This window comes from Marmota flaviventris, chromosome 1 (assembly GCF_047511675.1).
Source record: "Marmota flaviventris isolate mMarFla1 chromosome 1, mMarFla1.hap1, whole genome shotgun sequence".
Lineage (NCBI taxonomy): Eukaryota > Metazoa > Chordata > Mammalia > Rodentia > Sciuridae > Marmota > Marmota flaviventris.
In genome coordinates, this window is record NC_092498.1 from 164,320,834 (window position 1) to 164,341,683 (window position 20,850).

At 37.7% G+C, this 20,850-nt stretch overlaps 2 protein-coding genes across 3 annotated transcripts in view; one reads left to right on the forward strand and one right to left on the reverse strand.

Moving 5' to 3' along the window:
• The window catches only part of LOC114102359 (biotinidase), a 28,699-nt gene extending 21,681 nt beyond the window's left edge, over window positions 1-7,018 (reverse strand). The window contains exon 1 of one of the 2 annotated variants that reach the window (XM_027947815.3): window positions 6,931-7,018. The gene's annotated coding sequence lies outside the window, so the exon portion shown is untranslated. Of the gene's footprint in view, window positions 1-6,830 lie in introns of both variants that reach the window. The other variant, XM_027947814.2, reaches the window with a different exon arrangement.
• Window positions 7,019-7,100: 82 nt separating this feature from the next.
• Window positions 7,101-20,850, forward strand: part of Hacl1 (2-hydroxyacyl-CoA lyase 1) — a 45,065-nt gene continuing 31,315 nt past the window's right edge. Inside the window, exons 1-7 of the mRNA XM_027947813.3 lie at window positions 7,101-7,190; window positions 7,376-7,480; window positions 10,122-10,162; window positions 12,734-12,814; window positions 14,110-14,182; window positions 15,816-15,893; window positions 17,140-17,234. Of these exons, the coding sequence (XP_027803614.1) occupies window positions 7,101-7,190; window positions 7,376-7,480; window positions 10,122-10,162; window positions 12,734-12,814; window positions 14,110-14,182; window positions 15,816-15,893; window positions 17,140-17,234 (563 nt within the window). The remainder of the gene's footprint in view (window positions 7,191-7,375; window positions 7,481-10,121; window positions 10,163-12,733; window positions 12,815-14,109; window positions 14,183-15,815; window positions 15,894-17,139; window positions 17,235-20,850) is intronic.

Genomic DNA, 20,850 nt, shown 5'->3' on the forward strand with positions numbered 1-20,850 from the left:
AAATCTCTTTTAAGTCTCTTTTAATATATCTTTAATAATCTCTTTTAATCTATCTTCCATCCCTTCCTTTTCCTTAAAATGAATACAATAGACAAGATAGTTTCAAAAGAGTGAAGCAGAAGGACTATATATATATATAGACAGATATATAGATAGATAGATAGATGACATAGGTATATAGAGATAGATATGGAACTTTGATATATGACAGGTCACGTTGTGAATAATTCGTTGGAATAAGAATGAAATATTTTAAATGGCATTTGGACAACTGAGTTAAGATAAACTGACTACTACAAAAATAGCCAGCAATTATTCCCCGCTCTGTATGTAGGTTTCCTTATCATGTAACTTTAATGCCTTGACTCAGAGCCTGAGGTCAGCCAGGCCACTTGCTGTGGCTAATGGGATGCTGCCACACATGACAGGCAGAAGCTTCCACAATGGGGCCTGTTCTCTTTTGCATTCTGTTGAAATCATATGAAGAAATCGGGTAGGTGGGCAATGAGGGATGCCTGGCTCAGTGGCAGATACGTGGGACATGTAGGTGGACAACCTCCCAGTAATCAACATCCAGAGTCAGAGGAATGTAGGTGACTGGCAACTGACCACAGGACCAGGAGTGAGCTCAACCTCACTGGAGCATAAGTTAAATAAATAGGAGTTGTTTTAAGCTACTAAATTTTGAGGTGGTCAGTTATACAGCAAACTAGCAGATACAAGTATTACATGGAAAAATATGAACAAAACTCTGGATTACTACCTCCCATTTTACGTGTATGTGTGTGTAATATTTTTCTATTTCCATATGTATCCAGGTAGATTAGATGTGTCCTAGACATGTATCCAGGTAGATTAGAGACTTAAATATGACAAACAAAACTTAAACTTTTTGACAGAGAAAAGAACATTATGACCTCAGATTAGGGATGTTTTTTAAGCAAGATGCAAAAAATACAAAACATAAAGGAAAAAATTATCACATGTAACTTCAAAACATTTGCATCTCAAAAGAAACTAAAAACAAAGTTAAAAGACAAAGAATTAGCATTTGGAATATATAAATAACATATAGAAATCAATAAAAGTTAAAAAATCCAATAAATAAATGGGCAAAAAATATAAACAAGTAATTCACAGATGAAGAAATCTGCATGCTTTTGTGTGTGTGTGTGTGTGTGTGTGTGCATGGACACACATACGCACACATACACACACAACTTAACCTCATTAGGAGTCAGGGAAATGGAAATGAGAAGCCATTTCACATCCATCATTGGCAAAAATTTTCAAAATTCCCATTTTGAGGACTTGGAGGGGATTCTCAAAAACCGATGAAGGGGATATAAATTCATACAATGACTTTAAGATCAATTTGGCATTTTCTGATAAACTTGATAATGAGCTCCCCATTCTCACACACACTCACACACACCCACTCCACCCCACACACACCCACCCACCCACACACACTCTCTCTCTCTCACATAAATTCTCACACATGTGCACAAGGAGATTCACAAGGATGTTCACGATCTAAATGTCTGCAATGCTTTAAGCATGTTCCCCAAAATGCCTGTGTTGGAACCTTAATTCCTTACTGTAGCAGTGCAGGGAGGCAGGGCCCGGGAGGAAGTGTCTGCTTATGGAGCTAAGCCCCTGTGAATGAATTCATGTTTTTCTCTCATGAGTGGATTCACTATCTCAGGGGTTCTGCCCCCTTATCTCTCTTCCTCATGCATCTGCTTGTCCTTCTGCTATGAGGCCCTTACCAGAAGCCAAGCAGATTCCAGCACCATACTCTTAGATTTCCTAGCTTCAAGAACTATGAGGAAAAAAATCCTCTTTCCTTTATAAATTACCCAGTCTCACGTATTCAGTTACAGCAACAGAAGATGGATTAAGACAATGTCTATTGCCTGAAAAAAAGGTAATGTGGGAATTACAAACATCAAATTCAATGGGATAGGGAAGGCAGTGCAATAGGAAAGGGACATGCAGGAGGCTCATTCAATTTCAACATTATATTTCTAAAGATAGTAGCTGTGTGTATCAATGTGTTTCTTTCATGTGCCTGAAGGATGTCATAAATGTTAAACGTATGGAACAACAAATCACATCTAAGCTCTGAAAAGGAACTTAAAGGTTGTGATGAAGAGACAAGTTCACAGACCTAAGTTTTCATAATGAAGGTATCATTCACTTGGAGATGTACCTAGTTCAACCCTGCACCCTGCGAATCACTCAAGAGAGTCTGCCCTAGAGATGACTTTTTGTTTTGCAGACTCAGAGAAGAGATGTAAAGCAAAACAAAGCAATAAAGTACAACTTTTTTTCTGGGAGGTGGGTATGGGGATTACACCCAGGGCCTTACATATGTTAGACAAGTGCTCTACCACTGAGCTATATCCCCAGCCCTTTTTATTTGATTCTGATACAGGCTCTCACTAAGTTGCCCAGTCTAGCCTCAAACTTGTGATCCTCTTGCCTCAGTCTCCCAAGTAGTTGAGATTATAGGTGTGCAACACCTGCCAGGCAAGAAGGTACAATTTAAAAAGCTAAGCAAGGCATGGTAGTACACACCCATAATCTCAGCTACTTGGGAGACCAAAGCAGGAGGATCCCAAGTTCGAAGCCAGCCTTAGTAACTTAGTGAGACCTTCTTTCAAAAATTCAGAAGAGCAGGAATGTAGCTGAAAGGTAAAGTGCCCGTAGGTTCATTTTCCAGTATAAATAAATAAATAAACAAGTAGCTAGCTAAAGCAAGGGGCGGTAATGATACTAATGGCTACTTAGAAGAAACAAATGAAAACAGAAATTCTTTCAATACTGGTGATACTGGTACCATGTTTCAAAACACACATGCATCACCAAGAGGAATAATATGACATGACTTCCAAGCCATTTGAAATGAATCTCTTATGTCCTCACAACACTACATACAGTTATCACCATTTCCTGGTGTATCTTACACAAAAAAACATTCTTGTCAGTGATGTTTACCACTGATGTCAAACTATACCAAATTTGCTTAAAAAACAAAAAACAAAAAACACCAAAAACCCCAAACTCCACAATGGATGAATCAAAGCTAGAACAGGGAAACAACATTCCTCCCATCTTATTCCCATAATGCTCCCTGCTCCAGTCCTAGGTCTCACTGGCATCCAAATGCAGGGCAAAGGTTAAGGGCTTGCCAATGTAGGCCATGGGCAGGAATCCAACCTTTTTCTAGGTCAGAGGCCCCCCCCCCCCCCCCCCCCGGGAAAAACTCTCAGTGACTGTCAACCTGTAAAAGGCACTGGGAGTTTTTATTATTTAGTTGCTATTGAGCTGTCCCCTGATGGCTCCATAATAAAGGAGCTTTTCACTGGTTTTGCTTCAGGCTTATCTCTTGGTACTTTGCAGACTATAAATTTAATAAGAAACAAACAAAATCAATTAACCTGTTTTATTCAAAGAATCATTTTATGATATTATGTCCTCATCTCTGTTGACATATTTCCTATAGCACATTTCCTTTGTATAGTTTTAAGTGTTGTTTTTAAAAATAACATGCCACGTAGATTTTCTTTCTTATTCCTTTTGTTGGCTTTTTATTTGTTTTTAAGACATTCAGTTGTAATTTTCTTTTTTAGTCATTTTATAATGTATCCTAAATAATCCCATTTTTTCCTTTCTTTCTTTTCTTTTTTTTTTTGTATTAGGTATTGAACCAGAGGTACTCTACCACTGAGCTACATCCTAGTCCTTTTTATTTTGATGCAGGGGTTCACTAAGCTGACCAGGCTAACCTTGAACCTATGATTCTCCTGCCTCAGGCTCCTGAGTCACTAGGATTACAGATATGTGCCACCACATCTGGCTCCAATTTATTTCTTCATTTGATAACCAAACACTTCATAATTTTGATAAAACATGTCCATGAGACTATTTCTTACAGGTCCTGCTAGTGTTGTGTTTTAAAATAATCACAAAGATTCTTAGTGTCCTTGTTAGGTTACTGAAATTAAAATGTACAATCAGTGTTTTGGAGTCTAAGGAGTCACTGCCTGTAGAAGCTGCAGTCTTCCAAGAGTATGTTTTCGCCAGACGCTAACTTACCTATTGCCTAGATATTCTCTTCACCAAGGTGGGAGACAGCTGTCAAACAGCTTCTTTTCATAATCTCAGATCTAGAACCCTTGAATAATCAGCATGCAGGCTGGATGAGTAGCTCTGTTCTTTGGAGAGCATATTATTAATTATTTAGTCTTTATTTTTAAAAACATTAGGCTTATTCCTTTTTGATGAATAAATAAATTAAAAAACAAAACCAATAAATAAGCAAAAACAAAACATCCAGCAAATAAAATTCCATGCCTACTGCCAACAAAAGTAATAAAGAACATGGTCAGTGGTTACAAAGTCCACACAAAGGGCTTCGGATAAATTCCAGATCCTGGGGTCTTTTAACTACAATTGGACTGACAAGGAGTTGCTCTTTGACCCTGTGAATCCTGGGGCAGGACTCAGCACTCCTGCTGAATCATCAGAGACCAGTGAATAGGGGAAGGCTGCACCCTGAACTGAAAGGGGTAAAGGTGAAAGCAAGAACTCTCTAATGGCTTTTCTCTTTGCTATCTGGTAGAATCTAGCTTGTTGAGGATTTATGCTTTTGCAAAACCACTTAATTTGAATTCTAGGGAAATTCCCTCTGCACTTCACATTGTCAGTGATTCTTTTGACAGGAAAGCAGACACATGGTCCCATGAATTGACTACCATCTATGCAGCTTGTGCTGTTAATGTCAAACAGGTTTAGCCTTGAACCTATAAATCCAAGTTCATCAACTGTATTACATTGGTAATAGTTAGGCAATCAGACATTTAATTATTACCACCAACATGAGTACAGAGCTAGTGGTTCTGAATTTGGGAAGAAAATAAAAATCAGGTGTGGTGGTACATGTAATTCCAGATGAGGCAGAGGATTCCAAGTTTGAGGCCAGCCTCAGCAACATGGCGAAACTACATCTCAAAACAAAAAAACAAAGGCTGGGAATGTAGCTCAATGGTAAAGCACACCTGGGTTTCATTCCCTAATACCACATACACACATGCACAAATCAGGTAGCAGCTTTAAAAAAAATGCAAGTGCCTAACATGTTCTAAGATGCTAATTCATGGTGCACACCTGTAATCCCAGCAGTTTAGGAGGCTGAGGCAGGAGTCTTGTGAGTTCAAAGCCAGCCTCAGCAAAAGCAAGGCACTAAGCAACTCAGTGAGAAGCTATCTCTAAATAAAATACAAAATAGGGCTGGGGATGTGGCTCAGTGCCCCCAAGTTCAATTCCAGCCCTCCAAAAAGATGCTAATTCAGGAGATCTGAGGTAAGGCCAAACAACTGTACTTTCCATGTGATTCTGATGCAATGAGAATCATGCAAGCACTGTCATGCAAGTATCAATATAAACTATAGCACATAATGGAGGGGAGTTAATCAAATAGAGGTAGGAGTCACTGTGCTAAGGACTATTCAAAGCACAGAAAGAATGTTTTACATCTTTCTGGAACATCAGTTTTACTTGGCAGGTAAGCAGCTTAAGATATCATTTTAATTTTGGGTGATAGCTGCATAGGTATACATAACTGTCAAAACTCATATATTTAAGATCTGAGTATTTAAGCCAGGCACATTGGCACACACTTGTAATCTCAGAAACTCAAGAGGCTGAGACAGGAGGATGGAAAGATGCCAGCCTCAGCAATTTAGCAAGACCCTATATAAAAGTAAAATTTGATTGTGCTCATTAAATCTTAAGAAACAAAATGCCATTTTATATCAAAACATGGATACATTCTGGAGTAGAAGCAAAATCTGCATTTACTGTTTAGATGAACCTGAGACTTCAAAGAAATCTCCCTCTTAGATGGGATCCACAGACTCCCTCATAGCTAGGGAGGCGACCATTTCACTCTCCATTGATTGGGGTGAAGAGAGAGGTTGAAATAAAGAGAGGAAGACATTTTGAAAGGGCCTGGACTACACTTTAAAAATCTCTAGGTTTAGAATTCCTTTCATTTCCAATGCTTCTCATTTATTTCACTACCCATGATTCTGGCTCCTTGTCTTCTACCTATAACTTTTTAAGCAGATTACCTATTTATTTTTAATTTTTACTTTTGTTACCGAGTAGGAGGTGGTCTAAGGATTGGGGCATAGCCTCAGAAATTGCACACTGCAAACATCTTTCTTATTGGGAAGTGTTTTGAAAGGCTTTGAAGAGCAGGGCCTGGTTATGGGAAGGGACTGATGTAAAAACTGAAAAGCTGCATGTCCTGATTTGGAAAGACAATAATGGAGAGTAATGGTCAGCAGCACAGGTTGAATTTCTCGAGGTTCATGGGCCAAAGAAGGACAAGGAACCGGAATAGTCTGAAGCTGGTCCGGGCAAGTTACTTTCTCCCCTGCTTGGAAGCCAGGTGTCACCTATGAAGCTGGGGTAGCTGCTTGCGGATTTAAGGCGCATTAGTATGATTTACGGAGTGCAAAAGCACAAGTTATGAAATCAGAGGATTTAGCAGTATGACAACACGACCCACAGACTACTTTGCTCTTCGTTAGATGCGCTTCTGCCACCCTCATTCCTGCAGCCTTCCTTCAGCCTGTCCGAGACCCCTCAGCAAGCTGCCCGGGCGGGGGCGGGGCCGGAGCCACGCCCCCTTCTCTCGGGAGCCCAGCCCGCCTTCCGTCCCACGTGCGCATGCGCCACTTACGGTGCCAAAGAGCGTCGGGACCTTGGAGGAGTCTTGGGCAATGGCGGGAGGCCTCCGAGAGGCGGCTTCTTACCTGCTCGGCGTAGGTCGCGGCCTCCAGCTAGTCCTGCCTCCTTCTCGCACTCTGTGTCTGCAAATGGGGGAACCGGGAAGAAGGCTGTTTACATTCTCACCTCACGCGGAGCGGGCTAGTTTAGCCCCGCCTCTTCCGTCCTGTTATTTAAAAGCGGTTGGCTGCCCTGCTGTGCGTCAGAGGCGCGGTTCCACTGGCGGCCTGCGGGGTGAGGGTTTGTTTTGCCGCAGGCTGGTGGCTGCGAGAGTTCCTTGAACTTTTAGGTGGAAGATGCCGGAAAGTAACTTGGCAGAGCGGAGTGACAGAAGCGAGGAGCAGGTGTCTGGTGCTAAAGTCATCGCCCAGGCCCTGAAGACGCAAGTACGAGGGCCGCCTCTGAAGTGAAAGGCTCCTACGGTGGCCGCACGGGACCCAGGCGTTGTCATGGGGACGAGGAGAGCTTGGGAAGTTGGGGGTGGGGTCTTTTGGGGTTTCCTTTTGGTGCACGGGCTGGAGGCTACTTGGGGAGGGGCCGGGCGTTTGTTCACTTGTTCTCCCGCCGGCAGAATGTGGAGTACATGTTTGGCGTCGTAGGCATCCCGGTGACTGAAATCGCCATTGCAGCCCAGGAGTTAGGCATCAGGTACATCGGGATGAGGAATGAGCAAGCGGTGAGTAAGGACTTAGCTGATGCATTATTGAGAATGATGGATAATCATAGCTGTTCATTACAAACGCTCAGTGCTTACCACTGTTCTAGTGCTTTGCACGCATCAGCCCAAATTTAATTATTGTTAATCTTAGTTGACAGATAAGAAAAGTGAGACACAGGTGAATTAGTGGCAGAGCCTGGATTTAAATTCAGGTACTGTGGCTCCGAGAACTTGGTCATACTAGTATATTGTGTTGTGCTCTGCCAAGTCTAAATTTCAGGATTGGAAAGGACAGTTCCTGAATGAAGTCTGGCTTCCCTATTAGCCTGTGAGCTCCAGGAGAGCAGAGATGTTATTTCTTCACTACACACCTATATTGCTATCCTGGTGTGTTAGAGGTGCTGAGAGAGTAAGTACCTGCGGGGTGAATGAGTGAAGGCCAAGTCTCATGTTACATAATAGGTGTCAGGGCAGGGTGAAGGATATCACAAATGGTAAAGCCATGATTGAAACTCAGGTTGCCCAAATCCTGGTCTAGTGCACAGTATGCCACCTCCTTTCTTGGAGTATTATTTGGAAACAAGGAATATAAGCTAATAAATTTTGTCAGCCCACTTCTAGTGCTTCTTCTGCCATCCCAAACTTGCCCTTCTGTCAGCAGTGCTGTCTTAAAAGATCAAGAATCCACTTTTTTTGGGAATTGCCTTCTATTATCTTTATGATAAGGTGAAGTTTTTCACCTGTTAATTGCATTTGTTTTTTATTGTTTTTCTGGAGGTGTATGTCTTCTTTATACAGGATATTGGGTATGTACTGTATGCTAGAAACTATGCTATGTAACTGGTGCTAGAGAGCAATATAAAGAAGGAATTAGGTTTAATCTTAGTCTTCAAGTTGATCACAGTCTGTGACCATGAGAGCAAGACATACAGAAAAAACTTATCCTATATAATAACTCCCCCAATAGATGTACAATATATGGACTTTGGTGGCACAGGGAAGATTGCTTGTAGAGGTATTGTTTGTTCATGGTGCATCAAGATAGTTTGAAGACATGGTTGACTGGGAAACTGGATAGGTAGGCCAAGGAGGATGTAAAGAATCTTCTCTAGCTGGAAAAGTTTGGAATTTTTTTTTTAACAGTAGGCAATTGGGGAGACTGTAAAAGTTTTTCTAATTAGTAAGAGACATATTTAGGATTTTGCTTTAGAAAAATTGTATTCATCGTAGAATAAAGTATGGACCAGCAGGATTGGTGGTTTAACTCAGAGTTAAAATACTTGCGAGCATGCATGAAGCCCTGGGTTCAGTTCAATCAATAAACAAACAAATAAGGACCAGGTTAGGAGCCAGAAGACAGACTCCAGCTTGACTTTTTTTTTTTTTTTTCCCAGTCTTAAAAGCTTAGTTGAGGGTTCCTTAGGTTTAAGGTGCTATGCTGGGCACTGGATAGAGGGAAGAGCCAGTTTGGAGGGGAAAGATGATCAATTTGATTTTGAACATTTGAGTTTGAGATGTGTGTGGAACATCCAGCACATATGCCTCTCAGGCAACCTGAGTCTTGATGGTAGTCAAAGGAAGACAGTGCCTGAATTAAAGTAGTGACAGGATTATTCAGAAGGAATAGGAGAATAAGTTCAGAAGGATTTAGGATCTTGTTTGTGCTAAAGAGAAAGGTGTAGTTGGTTATGACTTGTTTTTCATCAGTTCTTTACAGTAACCAAGACACATTTGGTCAGTTAACCAGCAAACAGGCAGATTGTCAGAAAGTCAGCTGCTTAGAGTTTATTGTGTACAGGCACTATTCTGAGTGTTTTACATTGATTACCTGATTTTATTCTCACATCAGTGCCCTGAATTACATTTATTTTATGAAGAAGCCAATATACAGAGTAACTTGCCAAAATTATGCAGTAGAATGTAGGGGAGCCAGGCACAGGGCACACATCTATAATCTCTCCCACTCAGGAGGCTGAGACAGGAGGATCATAAGTTTGAGGCCAGCTTCAGCAAATGAGGGAGGCTCTAAGCAACTTTGTGAGATGCTTGTTAAAATAAAAGATAAAAAGGGCAGGATATAGTTCAGTGGTAAAGCACTCTTGGGTTCAGAGGATTAATACATTTGATAAACCCCTCATGAGACTGATGAACAATCAAAGAAGGATAACACAGCTGGGTGTGTTGGTGCACGGAAGGTGACTCAGGAGGCTGAATGAGGAGGATTCCAGGTTCAAGGCCAGCCTCCACAATTTAGGGAGGGTGGTAGAGTGCCCCTGGCTTAAATCCCCAGCCTCTGCCCACACACAAAGAAATGAAACAAACCCACAAATTACCAGTATTAGTAATAAGAAAAAGAGGACATTTCTATTGATCCTGAAGATATTTAAGCAGTTTTAAGTAAGCAGTTGGAAGAGGATATTATAAATAACAGATGATAAAGATTAATTCTTTGAAAACTGGAGATTAGATACTTTTAGGTACTGTTTAGCATTATTTGAAATTTGCGGGTAGCACATTTCTCATTTTTAAAATGAAAAGTGTTCCAATTCCTCTTTTATCATTTAAATTCTAGTCTCTTATTTAGTAATAAATTGTTCTCATATGTACACTATGAGAATCCCAATATGCTTGATTAAGTTCCAGTGTTCTTACTTTGTAGGCTTGTTATGCTGCCTCTGCAGTTGGATATCTGACTGGCAGGTAAGCTAAAGTCTTTATTTCAATTACATTAATTTGATCCTTCAGTTAAAGGATCATTTGATTTGAAAATATTACAGAAGATGGTATTGATAAAAACATAAGAAATTTAGAACTCTCTGAGTCATATTGAAAGGATCATACCAGAAAAGTGTTTGGGGTAAAACACATTTCCATTTTGTGTAGTGAATTGCTAGTGAACAGATACTGACATTCCTTGTCTTACATGTCCCAATTGCCCTAGCCCACTGAATATAAAAATTCTAAGTTCAAAAATGAGATTGTTGAGACTTGATTCACTTATCATATTTTTAGTTTGTATCTATATTAACTAACTATTCACCCCTCTTTTATTATTAAAAATTAATACTTTTTTGGGATGCAGATATAGTTCAGTTGGTAGAGTTCTTGCCTCACATGCACAAGGTCCTGGGTTCAATCCCTAGCAACACACATACACGCCCACACATAAATAAAAAAAATTAAAAAGTAAAAATTAATATTTTTAAAAGTGCTCCATTTTAGGGCTGGGATATAACTCAGTTGGTGGAGTGCTTGTCTAGCATGCACAAGGGTTCAATCCTCAGCACCACACAAAAAAAAAAAGGCGGGGGAGAAAGAAAAAAGGGCCCATTTTAGAAAATTTGGAGAGTATAGAAAAGTATAAGGAAGAAAACTAATATCACCTCTAATCCCATACTGTTAAGAATTTGTAGTATTTTCTTCCAGTTATTTTTCTACATGTATTTTTTTAAGCAGAATTTGGACTCCTACTGTAATTTTTATCCTTTTTTTTACTTATATTATTAATTTTTTTGTTTCCAAAAATGAAATAAGTAATTAAACTGCTAAGAAATATAGACAAATGTGGTTCTCAAAAGTCTAGACCTCACCATAGTCCCACCTCTTTGATGGGGACCTTCTGAACTTCAGTGCAAAAAAAAATAGGCCATCCAAAAAATAACATCTTTTTGCCACTTTCTGTCACATTATTTACATAAACAATATTTGATATTTTTGTTTAGCCCAGAAAACATTTAAATCATAGTTACTGATGCCTTAATTTTTAAAAATGCTGGAATGATGATTAAGAAACAGTCAAGTTTATACTTTCAAAGATTTTGTTATTTATTTATTTTTTGTTTACCTATTTGTTTTTGGTACTGGGGAATTGAACCAAGGGGCAATTTACCACTGAATTACATCCTAGCCTTTTTTTTTTTTGTTATGTTTTTTTATTTTGAGACAGGGTCTCACTAAGGTTTCTGGAGCTGGCCTTGAACTTGAGATCCTCCTGCGTCAGCCTCCCAAATTGTTGGGATTACAGGCTTGTGCCATCATGCCCAGCAAAATTTTGTTTCTTTTAATGAACTTCTGGTACTACATTGTTTATTATACTAGCTACTAGTCATGTGTGACTACATTTAAATTAATTAAAATGAAATAACATTTAAACTATAGTTTCTTATTTATGATGGCCACATTTCAAGTGCTCAGTAACCATCTGTGGACTGGCTGCCATATTGGACTGTACAAAAAGTTCTGTCAGTACTGTTGTAGAAGTTTTAATTTTTGGTGATAAGTTAATGCATTTTAAAGTCTGTCTTAAAGATTCTTAAGAAATTATAAATGTTAAGTGGCAAACTCAATGTAGAGATACCTTTTTCTTGAGTGCTTTAGGCTTAGAAAGTCATTTCTAGGGTAAAAAATTGAGCTTTAGTTGGAAAAGAGTTTTGGTAGAACATGATGTACAGAATTACTTTCCTCTCAAAGGTCAGTTGACTTGTTTTTAATTTTTTGAGGTTGTAGATGGACAGCATGCCTTTACTTTGTTTATTTTTATGTGGTGCCAAGGATCGAACCCAGTGCCTCACAATTGCTAGGCAAGCGCTTTGCCACTGAGCTATAGTCCCAGCCCCTGAATTGGCATTTATTTGTTAAGAAATGGAAAAAAAAAAATCACCTTCTTCATACAAAATATACCCATTTCCAAAATGCTTCTCTATGCAGTCAACTCATTTTAGCCCACATGAAATGGGAGCAAAATATGAAGAGGATGGAGAAATTCAATGTGAAGATGATATGTGCTTTATTTCTTATAAGAAGGCTTATGTAATCATCTTTTTTATTACAAATATTCTAATAATTTTTCTACAATTATAATAAAGACCTACATGTCTTTATTTGAAGTTCATGAAGATTGCTGCTGTATTTCACTCTAAAGTGATCTGAATCATTTGTTGTTATGGACCAAAAATATTTGGTTCAAAAATGAGATTGCTAGATTGGGCACAGTCGTACATGTCTATAATCCCAGCTACATGGGAAACAGAGGCAGGAGGATCACAGATTTGAGGCTAGCTCGGGAAACTTCGTTAGACCCTGACTCAAAGTGAAATTTTAAAAAAGCCTGGGCATGTGCTTCAGTGGTAGAGCATTTACCTGGCATGCGCAAGCCTTTGGGTTCAGTTTCCAGTTCTGGAAAAAAAAAAAAAAGATTTTTGGGGCTTATTCTGCTTGTTCAGTTGTAAATTTGATCTGATTTTAATAAAATAAATTCTGTTTTGCTTCTAGGCCAGGAGTATGCCTTGTTGTTTCTGGCCCAGGTCTCATCCATGCCTTGGGTGGTATGGCAAATGCAAATATGAACTGTTGGTAATCAAAGTTTTATTACTGAAAACATTTTCTTAAAATGTCCTCTGTAATCTTACTAAGTAGAACTGATCTTCAGTGGAAAGACTGGGAAAAATCCTCTAATATATAGAAACAGAAAGGTGATTAAGGGAAAGGGGGTAGGTGAGAGGTGAAGGTCAAAGGGTATAAGGTTTTAGTTATGCAGGATAGATAAGCCTAGAGTTTTAGTGTACAACATAAGGACAATAGTTAATGTTGTGTTGTGTTAATTAATAGAATTGGATTCAGGAAACTTGCTTAGGAGAGTAGATTTCAGGTTCTTTTACCACACACAGAAAAAGTATATATATATGAAATGATGAATATGTTAATTTTACTTTAACATACTTCATTATGTGTTTGTGTATTTTTTAAACACCATGTTGTATACCATGAATATGGGCTGTTTTAAAAGGTATAAGGAAAATGAAAATTATTCTTATTCTTTACTTAGAGGTGGACACTATTAACATTTTAGAGTTTCTTTCCCTCTCTCTGTATGTTTATTTGTATATGTGTGTGTATGTATATGTTTATATAGTTCTGTTTGCTTTCAGTGAGGAATTACTTTTTAAAGATCCCAGCTTAGTATTTTAAAATGTCTAATTCTTCACTTTGTGTAGTTAGCAAGGCAGTTGAGATTCTTGTATTTGAGTTTGCTTTACAAACTGCTTGGTACTTATTCTCTAACTTTGCCTTTGGCCCATCTTTGGTACTTTACCAATAAGATCAGATTGAAGGGGGTTATGTTCTAATCAATTTATAGCATGTTTAATTTCCTCTCCTTCCTTCCTAGTCTTTCCCTTTATCAGGATCTGATATTTTTGAGTACCTTTAGGTTTGCTGTGATTTTTTTCACCTTAAGGGTTAAAAGTTTTATTGATGAGGAATGTCAGTCATTTTGCCATTTCTAAATAGATTTACCTAATAAAGTATTGAATTTCTCTTTCCCCTATCCCAAGAACAAGAAGAAGAGCATAAAAATTTATTTTATTTTTCTACCCCTGTTAGTCTAGCATCAGCATCCAGTAGGGGTGAGGCAGGAGTAAGGAAAAACATTTACTATAAATGTTGCATTTTTCTGAAATTGAGGAAGGGTACTCTCACCACCTTGCCTTCTAAGTATTTTTTAACCTATAGTTTCTAAGGGAGGATGTAATCTGTTCTGTTTCTCTGTTTCTCATTAGCATTATTGCAATGTTATACATTGAATTCTCTGTAGAGGGTTTTACATAGTCTCATTTGTAGTTATCTTTTTTCAAAAATTACTATTTCAGGCCATTGATTGTGATTGGTGGTTCCTCTGAAAGAAATCAAGAAACAATGGGAGCCTTCCAGGAGTTTCCTCAGGTAACAACACAGTTATATACTGTAAGAATTATGGACAAGATATAAGAACTCCTGTCTGCAAAATAAAACAATTTAAAAGGCATAAATTAGAGGTGCCTAAGGTAATTTTCCTGAACAAGACAATCTCAGGGGAATATTAAAAAAAGGGCTTATTCCTGCTTTGAGATCAGGCTTTCAAGAAATATACCAAAATTGATAGGATTTTTAATTTTGAAAATAAGTTCTTGTAAGAGTCAAAAGTGGGAATAAAAATGAATTTGGACTATGCTTCCTAAACTTCATGGAAATAAAAAGTTGAGAGGATAATTCCTAAAGTGATTATCAGAAGACTCTGGACAAATTTATATTTATTTTAGAAGGAAGAGAGAAGGAAGAAGGAAAGTATTTCAAAAGTAAAATTAAGATTTTTTTTCAATAAAATATTAGTTTTAAAAATAGTTGTAGAAAGCAATACATAAGAGTGAATGATGGATACAATATAAATATATTTGAGCATTTGTAGGATAAAGTAAAGAGCAAAGTTAAAACCAAATTTTGAACAGAATTTTTAGAAAGATTTTCTTGCAGTGCTAGAGATCAAACCCAGAGTCTCACATAGGCTAGGCAAGAACTTTACCACTGAACTACACCCACAACCCCAAACAGAATTTTATAAATGATGAACTAATACAAAATTCTATACTTTGATATAATTTAATATAAATGTTATGTTTTTATACACTTAAAAGGGACTTGAAATTTTACTTGTCAAAGGAAGATAATTATAATTATTGCTTATTTAAAAGATGCTGATATAGCTGAAAAAGTAAATGGAGCAGATAAGTTAATTAAAAGGAAATTAAGGTTACTCCAAAAACAATCATTGAGAATAAAAAAAGAATACTGACCATCACAAATATTTTTTTTTACCTAATAATAAAACTAATAGCAGCTTATTAGAGAAAATTTTAAAATTGAAGAGAAAGATCACTGATTTAAAATCCAAGTATCTTCTTTTTGTAGAAGTCTTTAAAACTAAAAGACATGACCATAAACAGAAATTCCAGGGATTAGCTTAATTCTCTCTCTCATGCCGATGGCACTGAGGTGTCCAAGGTTTTCATAGATTTCATACCAGAAACTCAGGAGAAACAGTTGATATATTATGCTAAAGGTACATTAAACAGTGAGAATTTATCACTACTGAATTCACATGTTCTAAACAGCATAGCAACAAACATAAAAGGGGAAACTGGCAGAAACATAAAAATAGATAAGATGTAACAGATGAAGTTGTGTATTCCTAGCTGTGGAATTGCTAGGCTCAGGTTATGTTGCTGAATTTTTTTGTAGACATTAGTAAGCCTTCTTTTCTATTTATATTCTTACCAGAAGTTATGAGAGTGCCTGTTTTCCTGTGCTGTGGTAGATGGGTGGGTATTATCAAACTAATTTTTGCCAGTCTGAGAAATAAAAAAGGTCTCTTGTTAGAAATTTGATTATGATTTGAATAGGCCTTTAGGACATAGTCTTAAAATGCATTTTCTTTATCTTCTAAATGTAATAGAAAGTAATAACTTAACACTTTGTCTTACTTGGGAAGAGTAATATGATTATGAACTGAATGTTTAGATAATTTTCATTTTCTATATAGGTGGAAGCTTGTAGACCATACAGCAAGTTCTCTGTCCGGCCAAGTAGCATAGAAGCTATTCCCACTGTTATTGAAAAGGTACAGTATTTAATAACACTCTCTCCTTTGCATTAAACCCAGGGCCTCACACTTGCTAAGCACATGCTCTAACACTGAATTACACCTTTAGCACTGTTATTTTTACTCTCAATAAAATTAATGATAATTAGGAGTATATCCAGACTGGTAAAAATGACCTCGTTACGAAGCTTTTTACATTTTAGTGTTCACTATAACTACATTTAATTATAGAAACATATAGGTGATGAAGTAAGTTATTTTTGGAAAATTTTTTTCCTGTGCTTCACTTTTTATAATTATCTTTTTAATTATGCATAAGTGAATATAAAGGTATAACAAACCCCTGGGTACTCCTTGCTTTTGCAAAGGATTATTTTTGAAAATTGGGACTAATGTGTAAAAAAACTCTCTTCAGTTAATAAAATAATTTTTTAATAAGCTATTTTATCTATCCATCATTTATTATATACACATTTGAACCATGTCAAAACCACGAATTATAGAAATTATATTATACATATTACAACATCACAGCTTCTGAAAACTTTGCCAGATTATTAGGATTAAGAAGCAGGTGAAAGTACACATTACAGTGTCAAAACTTGGCATGCAGAGTCTAGTGAATAATTTCTGAAAGTGGAATAGAACATGAATTTCAAAGCCCTAAGTGAATACTTTCTTTCTTGTCTCCCCCACCCCCCTTTTTTCAGCACTGGGGACTGAATCTAGGGGTGCTCTACCATGGAGCTACATCCCTACCCCTTTTTTTAATATTTATTTTTTAGTTATAGGTAGACACGATATCTTTATTTTTATGTGGTGCTGAGGATCGAACCCAGTGTCTTGCACATGGTAGGCGAGCACTCTACCACTGAGCCACAATCCCAGCCCCCATCCCTAGCCCTTTTTATTTTTTGTTTTGAGATAGGGTCTCACTGAGTTGCCCAGGCTGGCCTTGAACTTGCAATCCTTCTGCCTCAGCCTCCTGAGTCACTGAGATAACATTGTGTACCACCACCTCCGTCTAATCTCTTTTTTTAAACAAGAAATATCTTCTGAATTATGTAGACTTAATGGAGGACATTTCTTAATTAGAGTTTTTTTTCCCTCCAACTAAGGATGTCTAGAAAAATTAAAATAGCATTTATTTTACAGTTTTAAATTATCCTCAAGTAAAACAAATAAAATGAATTATCTTTCAGTAAAATATGATAATAAGGATTGAGATTTTTTTTAAAAAAGCCTTCTTTTTTGATAAACATAGGCAGTAAGAAGCAGTATCTACGGTCGTCCAGGTGCTTGTTATGTTGACATACCTGCAGATTTTGTGACCCTCCAGGTGAATGTGGATTCTATAAAGTGAGTAAAAATTTTTTGGGGTACCAGGGGTTGAACTCAGGGGTACTTAACCGCTGAGTTGCTTAGTGCTTCACTATTGCTGAGGTGGCTTTGAACTTGTGATCCTCCTGCCTTGGCCTCCCAAGCCCTGGGATTACAGGCATGTGCCACCGTGCCCAGCTAATGCTTACCTTTTAAAAAGAATTTACCTAGTAGTTTATAAATTAATCTCCAGTTGTATTAACTTTTCACAGTTTAGTAATTCAGCTGAGTCCTTACCAAATGGCTTAATTTTCTTAATTAAAATGGTATTATTTCATAACTATTTTAAGGTTCAATTACTAAATCAATTACATGGAGCTTTCTGAATTTCTCATTTGAAATTATTTCCGTGGTAACCATAAATATATATTCCTAGTGTAAGCCAAGAGATGAGGTGATTGTTGAGAAATTATTGCGACGCAGCATAAAAAATGTATGTCTAACTCTCTGTATGGTTTTAAAATGTTCTAACATAGATGTTTCCATTATTTGTCATATCCTTTTATTTCTTAAACACTGAGTGAAAAGAAGTACAAAAATCCTTTTTTCTCTGGTTTCTCACTCGGCCATTTAAGGATGGCACTTGAGAATTATTTAGTGCATCAACTTGGGAATTATTTAGTGCATTCCTGCTATTGTGGACCTTGGTGCCTTAATGATATTTTCTTGGTCTTACAAGTGAAATGTGTTTTTTTCTATTTTTTAGGGGGGGAAAAGTCAGAAAAGTAGAAATCATTTCAGCTAAGAATTGACATTTTTAACACTATTTTTCTATTCTCTTTTCGTGCATATTTTTCATATTGTATTCATACTATGTAGTTTTATATTCTATCTTTTTTACTTGGCTTTATCATGATAATTTTTTCATTGTTGTGATCATTTCCTGGCCTAGGGATGGATGTAATTCAAGGTAGAGTGCTTGCCTAGCATGCAAGAAGCCCTGGGTTTGATCCTTAGCACACAAACACACACACAAAAGTCCTAATTATAATTTTTGTGGACTTTGTTATTGTGAAAATGGTTCTTTACTGATTGTAGAAAGTGGGCCTCAGGGGTATACTCAGTATACCAAGGGTGATTGGGAGAGTCAGACAAAAAGACATTTACTCTGTATAATACCTGAACATGATAATCAAAATAATATTAAGGAGTGAGAGAGGGTGAGGCTCAGAGAAGTTGTAACTATTATAAGCTGCCTTTTATATTTTTGTAAAGGTTGAATATTCCTTTTTTAAAAACAAATATTTCTATTAGTTATTGATGGATCTTTATTTATTTGCTTATATGTGGTGCTGAGAAACAAACCCAGTGCCTCACACATGCTAGGCAAGCGCTCTACCACTAAGCCACACAACCCGACCCTTTGCATATCCCTTTTTATTAGAATAAATTAATCACAGTGAGGAATTGTCCAGAAATGCTTACCTGGGACAATTTCATTAAGTTCTTTTGCTAATACATATTGTAATGCTATACAGTATTGTAGTAGGGGACAGATGAGACAGGATACCAAACAGGAAACAGGAAGCAGGTTCATTTGGCTGCAGCCAGGTTCAGTGGGTATAGCTTTCGCTGTAATCAATTAATCCCCCTGAACCCTGAGTTTCAGAACTTTATACTCGGTATGTAAGGAGAGAGGCTCAGAAGTTCACAGCCTGCAGAAGTTCACACAAAAGCAGCTTTTTCTTTCACTGTTCTGGGCAAGTTAACCCTTCAAAGACAACACCTGAGAAGGGGAGAGCTTCTTCTCCCCTTTCTTCCCTTCCTCTGCCAGCTATTTACCATGGAGTAGTTGATAACCTCTTCTCTTTGAAATGTAAGCATCTCTGTGAAGCTTTACCCCAAGGCCTGTGGCCTGGTTAAAAGAATCTTGTTTTTCATATAATACTCTGCATTTGCAAGCACACTTCTACAAACTATTATATGTTGTTATGTATGTTAGATAGTCCATAAATATTTGTGAAAAACTAGTAAAGTGACATTCAGCACCTGGAGTGCTGATCTCTTCCAGGCGGTGGCCAAGTAAGATAAAGCAACATGAAATGGGAAGTGTCACTACATTGAATTCTTTTGTAGAGATTCTTTTGCTGATAGTCCTGAGATTAATTATGGTGAAGATTTCTGGAGAAACTTACTGAAGATTTCCTGTAGACAAAGGGGTGCCACTACAGTATTGACTTACCTAGTGAGTGGAAATAGTGAGTGCTGAGGGGAATAATGAAACACAACTGGAACTTAGGAGACAGAGAGACTTGTTTAGTGCAGTCTCTGTCCTGTGCCATTTGGGACCATGGTTAAGTTACTGTCTATGAGTCTTTATTCCACTGTGGTGAAACTAAGGTAATAGTGATACCTCTCTTTATTGTTTTGAAAATTAAATGAGAAAAAAATGGCATATAGCATTAAATAATTGGTTTTAGTATGGTATTTACTATTACGACAACAATAACTACTACTATTGCTGTTACAGTGCAAAGCTATTGACCCCTGTCTCCTGTCAATGAATTCCTGTTTGGTTACTAGATATTGGGGAAGAACTGTTAATTTACTAGATGTGATAAGGATATTATGTTTGTGTAAGAGAAGGTTCTTCTCTTTTAGAGCTGCATCAGGAATTTTTTAGGGTGAAATGTCTTGATGCCTGTAATTTACTTGTAAGGGTCCGGCGAACGTCGGAGGAAGAGACCACCAAGAGACCGGCTCATGCAACAGCAAAAGGGGTTTATTGAGGATCCAATCCAGCGCGCTAGGGCTCCGTGCTCACTCAAGAAGGGAGAGCAGCCCAGAGCCCCGAGCAGGGCTTGAGCAGTGTTTAAGTACACTTTTTGGGGAGGGCGGGACTTTACATACATCACAGTCTCCTTTAACAAATCATCATACACCGCAGGAAAATCAAACAACAATTCTCAAACTTGATTAGCACATTCATTGGCGGGAACAGGTTGGGCGGGGGTGATAGGTCAATCCTAAGGAGGGAGGTACATTCAAACTGATTGGTTTAGGCCCTGCGATGCCTATGTGCCAGGCCGCACAGGGTCCTAGGTTATTAAACAACCAGATGGTCAGGGGGAATATTTACTGGGCAGTTCTGGGTATTGTCCTAACAGCTACAGGAATTTCAGGTTTTGGGGTGTAGCATAGGAACTTAACAATACCTGGTCCTTTACTTTTTAACTCAGGCCTTGCAGCTTAGAAACTTTATAATGCCCGGTCTTTTACACTTTAACTTCAATTTCTTTTACCCTTACATACTTAAAATGATTGGGTGGGGGGAGCTGGGTTGTGGCGCAGTGGTAGACCGCTTGCCTAGCATGTGTAAGGCACTGGGTTGGATCCTCAGCATCACATAAAATAAATAAATATTTATTAATGTAATGTGTCCATCTACAACCATATATATAAATGATTTGGAGGAAAAACATGCACATGTGTGAGTGAAGCAAAGGTGGTAAGCTGGTATCAATTGTTAAATCTACATGGTGAGTTTATGGAGTTTATTGTACTATTTTTCTACTTTTTTAAGGGGAGAGTGAGTACCAGGGATTGAACTCAGGGTCACTCAACCACTAAGCCATATCCCCAGCCCTATTATATT